General features: G+C 41.4%; 1 protein-coding gene and 1 long non-coding RNA gene across 3 annotated transcripts in view; one reads left to right on the forward strand and one right to left on the reverse strand.

The window, feature by feature from the left end:
* The window catches only part of LOC135113923 (uncharacterized), a 175,537-nt gene that overhangs the window by 169,723 nt on the left and 814 nt on the right, over positions 1-5,000 (reverse strand). The gene's annotated exons all lie outside the window — the stretch shown is intronic.
* Positions 1-5,000, forward strand: part of LOC135113866 (Kv channel-interacting protein 4-like) — a 125,675-nt gene that overhangs the window by 6,502 nt on the left and 114,173 nt on the right. Inside the window, exon 2 of one of the 2 annotated variants that reach the window (XM_064029490.1) lies at positions 1,815-2,404. In XM_064029490.1, the coding sequence (XP_063885560.1) occupies positions 2,347-2,404 (58 nt within the window). In that variant the 5' untranslated portion in view covers positions 1,815-2,346. The remainder of the gene's footprint in view (positions 1-1,814; positions 2,405-5,000) is intronic. The other variant, XM_064029495.1, reaches the window with a different exon arrangement.

Raw genomic sequence — 5,000 nt, forward strand, 5'->3', positions numbered from 1 at the left:
ATCTATCTGTCTGGGAAGCTTTCCTTGGGATTTACGTTGCCACGGCATAATCCAGGTGGCGGTGAAATAAATGAGAGAGAGAGAGAGAGAGAGAGAGAGAGAGAGAGAGAGAGAGAGAGAGAGAGAGAGAGAGAGAGAGAGAGAGAGAGAGAGAGAGAGAGAGAGAGTCTAGTATTTAACTTTCCTTTGAAGTTACTAATATTATTTACTACTATTAAAAAGAAACACTAATTTAATGTAATATGCATTAAACATACCATAATTCATCTTTTTTTTCTGTGATCCAAATTAGTGATACTTAGTGATAATTAACATTTCCCCTTCTGGTTAGTCTTAGAATTGTACAAAAAAAATACATCAAAGAAGCTACTCTCTCTCTCTCTCTCTCTCTCTCTCTCTCTCTCTCTCTCTCTCTCTCTCTCTCTCTCTCTCTCTCTCTCTCTCTCTCTCTCTCTCTCTCTCTCTCAAGTCTCGTTTTGGGATTTTGAAGCCACTTTTTTTTCTTCTTTGCTTTTCTTCCCTTCTTCCATGTCAACAGTTGTAGGAGGAGGTAGTGGTGGTAGTTGTGGTGGCGGTGGTGGTGGTGGTGGTGGTGGAGGTAGTCAACATGATGGTGGTGGTGGTGGTGGTAGTGGTGGTAGTGGTAGTAGTAGTGGTAGTGGTGGTGGTGGTGGTGGTGGTGGTGGTGGTGGTGGTGGTGGTGGTGGTGGTGGTGGTGGTGGATGAATTAAGAAGTAAAAAATCATATAAAACAAATACGGAAAATTGAAAGTAAATTTAAAGAGACAATTTGTGAAGGCAAAAAGGAAAAGCGAGTGAGTGCTGGAGGGCGAGGGGAGAGAGTGAACAGTGGAAGGAGACACAGCAGATCTGAAAGACAGACAGAAAGAAAGACAGACAAACACGACAGATAAACTGACAGACTGACTGACAGACAAACAGGGAAGCCGATAGACAGACCGACAGACAAACTGACTGATTGATGAAGAAAAAGAACGGAGGAGGAGAATGAGGAGGAGGAAAAAGAAGTAAAAGGAGTAATCATGACCACTGAGATTGTCCTGTCTGTCTGTCTGTCTATTTTTTTATGTAAAAGGGGCGCTGCCTGTCCGTTCATCTCGCTTTTCACGGCGATGAAGCACAACCTGGAGATAACACCTGTACCTCGTAACACAAATTCGTCGATAATCTTCGAAAAACATTGGGATTTTAAACGTTCCGCCATCAAAAGTCATCAGCAAAAATAGTGTAATTCACGTGTAAGGGGGAGGGGGAGCGTGGCTGGTGAGATGAGTTCTTATACAATGGTCTCAAAATTACCTATACGTGTGTTTTGTGACTATACTGAACAGTGTATTCCATGTTACTGTCCTTCAAGATCTTTCATGAACTGTTGTTGCTTATAGGTGTATAACATTTCTCAAAAGTAGTAACGTTTGGACGTGAGAAGAGCTCTTTATTTTTCCTTTTTTTTTTTTACACCATTGACAAAAGTATAAGTCACACATGTAACCAAGCTTTTCCTGACCACTATCCCTAGATGTAGATTCGCCACAGGAGCTTCTTAGTTAAGTATTTGACACGAGAGCTGGTGCACATAAAGAAAAGGAAAATTTTAGCATTAAGACTAGCCTGCAAAATAACTCCTGCAGTATTCAATTATAATATCTGACTATAACATACGGCCTGATTTGTCTGGAAAAAAAAATCATTCCAGCTAATAGTTCTCAAATACCAACACACACACACACACACACACACACACACACACACACACACTGGTGCTAAGCCTAATATCACACCAAATCTTACAGTGCTGCAATACTCAGTTCTGTAACCCGCCGAGTGCTGAATTCCGACAGAAGGAAGAAAAGAAAGAACATTCAAGAAAAAAAAAGAGAAAGGAAAGAAAACAAGCGTGCTAACTCTCCTTTATCTACCTCATGTCATCGTCAAATCGTAGTAGACAGTAGTAGTAATCGTAGCATTACCAAACTGACACCACCCACAAAAGGCATATTTTGAAAAAGAACAAAAAAATAATAAAAAAATAAATAAAAGTAACACTGAACAAAATACAGTGCCGATCAGTGAGTATAGAATGATGACTTATAGCGCCGAATAACACATCCCAATACAAGCATCTGTGGTAAAAGTGGGAGAAAAGCGAGTGTGAAAATATAAATAGTGTGAAAAGTTGTGATTTTGGTGCAAAGCGGGAACAGGTGGTGGTGGTGGTGGTGGTTGAGGAGGAGCGGAGGGTGGTGCAATAAGGAAGGAAGGAAAGCGAGGGTGAAGCAAGGAAGGAAGGCAAACGGAGAGGGTGTGCCGAGCTCAGACCCTCCCATGGCAAAGTTTCTGAGAAGAAGCCTGAAGCGGAAGAAAGGTACTGTGACCTTCTTACGTAAGTTACTGAACCACCTCTTGTTGTCCTCTCCATGTGCCTGTGTGTGTGTGTGTGTGTGTGCCTGTGTGTGTGTGTGTGTGTGTGTGTGTGTGTGTGTGTGTGTGTGTGTGTGTGTGTGTGTGTGTGTGTGTGTGTGTGTGTGTGTGTGTGTGTGTGTGTGTGTGTGGGTTAGATCATTAAACACACGAACCCAGGTCATCATAATATCTATTGTATCTGCAACAAAAAACATAAAGCTGTCAAAACAAACAGCATTAGATCGTCAGACTCGAGCTTATCTACTCAATCAATCATGACACTGAACTATCTAAGTCATCAGCCATAAATGTTCAACCTGCACATTATTATTATTATTATTATTATTATTATTATCATTATTATTATTATTATTATATATTATTATTATTATCATTATTATTATTATTACTATAAATACCTCTTCCACTTCTCTTCCCTCCAGTCCCCGTATTAATCTTCCTCCTCGCTTTTTCACTTCTGTTTACAAATACAGGAAGCGACCGGGAGAGAGAGAGAGAGAGAGAGAGAGAGAGAGAGAGAGAGAGAGAGAGAGAGAGAGAGAGAGAGAGAGAGAGAGAGAGAGAGAGAGAAAACTGATATTAGTTACACAATAAATGCATCCGAAAACACAGTTCTCTCTCTCTCTCTCTCTCTCTCTCTCTCTCTCTCTCTCTCTCTCTCTCTCTCTCTCTCTGCAGTGACATCCTACAAATATCGTTTTGATGGAACCAAATATTGAGTCACACACACACACACACACACACACACACACACACACAGAGAGAGAGAGAGAGAGAGAGAGAGAGAGAGAGAGAGAGAGAGAGAGAGAGAGAGAGAGAGAGAGAGAGAGAGAGTTGGTCGGCTGGCCGTGAAGGAAACTTAAATCATTCTCCGTATAATCCCTAAATCATGAACATTATTACTGGATTAGTTGTATGGGATTAGAGAGAGAGAGAGAGAGAGAGAGAGAGAGAGAGAGAGAGAGAGAGAGAGAGAGAGAGAGAGAGAGAGAGAGAGAGAGAGAGAGAGAGAGAGAGAGGGGGGGGGGAGGAAGGGAGGGATGGAGAGAGAGAGAGAGAGGAAGAGAGAGAGAGAGAGAGAGAGAGAGAGAGAGAGAGAGAGAGAGAGAGAGAGAGAGAGAGAGAGAGAGAGAATTCTAATTCAAAATAATCAAAATCACTCCATTAATCTTTGTAAGTCTGCTTTCAATGTAAGATTAATGAAATAGCTTAACTTCAAGTAATTATTTTCACATTATTCTCTCTCTCTCTCTCTCTCTCTCTCTCTGACTCAATATTTGGTGCCATCAAAATGATATTTGTATGACGTCACTGCAGAGAGAGAGAGAGAGAGAGAGAGAGAGAGAGAGAGAGAGAGAGAGAGAGAGAGAGAGAGAGAGAGAGAGAGAGAGAGAGAGAGAAGGGGGGATAAAAACATAATTCATTCCATCCTAATATCTGCAAAATCATAAAAATTAATTTCCCTCGATGAAATAAAAAGGCGAATCATCGGACAGACTGCCGTAATGAACACTTGGATACCCGAACACTTAAAACATCTGCCTGGAAACAGTAAATAAAACTAAACTTATGGTCGTGCAGAGCGATAGATACTGAATAACAGGAATGTATGTTATGTATGACTTTATATAACTGTTGTATATTAAAAAGTATGTTCTGGAGAGAGAGAGAGAGAGAGAGAGAGAGAGAGAGAGAGAGAGAGAGAGAGAGAGAGAGAGAGAGAGAGAGAGAGAGAGAGAGGTGTGTGTGCGTGTGTGTGTGTGTGTGTGTGCGCGCGCTGATGTGTGGGTGGGTAATCCTATTTGTATTTTTAATTAAAGGACAGACTTAAGTTTCACGTGTCCTGTTCTTTTCGTGCAAGTTATTTATTTATTTATTTATTTTTAAATCTATTAGGTACGATTTACACACATCACTTCCTCGTGTGTGTGTGTGTGTGTGTGTGTGTGTGTGTGTGACCATTACCCGTTTTAATTAAACTGGCAAAGAGAGAGAGAGAGAGAGAGAGAGAGAGAGAGAGAGAGAGAGAGAGAGAGAGAGAGAGAGAGAGAGAGAACGTAAACAGTAATTCAAGAGCAGTCTCCATTAACGCTTTTAAAACCCTCCCCTTTCCACCTGTAGTCTCCACCTCCTCCACCTACTCTCCGCCCACTCTCCACCCATCCTCGCTGAAAGCCGTCCCGTGTCGTCTTTTCCGCCCTAAGAATTGGAATTTACATATAGACACGCTGGTGTATGAGCGTACGACAACCTCTCCCCCTTCCGGCACTTCCCCAGCAAAGTGACGCGCTTACTGCTGCCTGACGCAAGATGATCCATTTTGTCGACGTGGTTGAATATTTCGTATTTTTAATCTTATCTTGTTTTGTGTGCTTATTTGTAATGATGTTTTTTTTTCTCTCTCTCTCTCTTTTTAACAAATACTGACTTCCTTGGGTGTTAACAGGAGGAAGATTTCAGCAGAAAATAGCTGGTTAGCGTAAGGTTATTAAGACTATTAAAACTTTCCCGCTTATTCCTGTGATTCCGCGGGCATGTTTTTTACGTTACTATGT

Source organism: Scylla paramamosain, chromosome 2, assembly GCF_035594125.1.
Source record: "Scylla paramamosain isolate STU-SP2022 chromosome 2, ASM3559412v1, whole genome shotgun sequence".
In the NCBI taxonomy this organism is placed as follows: Eukaryota; Metazoa; Arthropoda; class Malacostraca; order Decapoda; family Portunidae; genus Scylla; species Scylla paramamosain.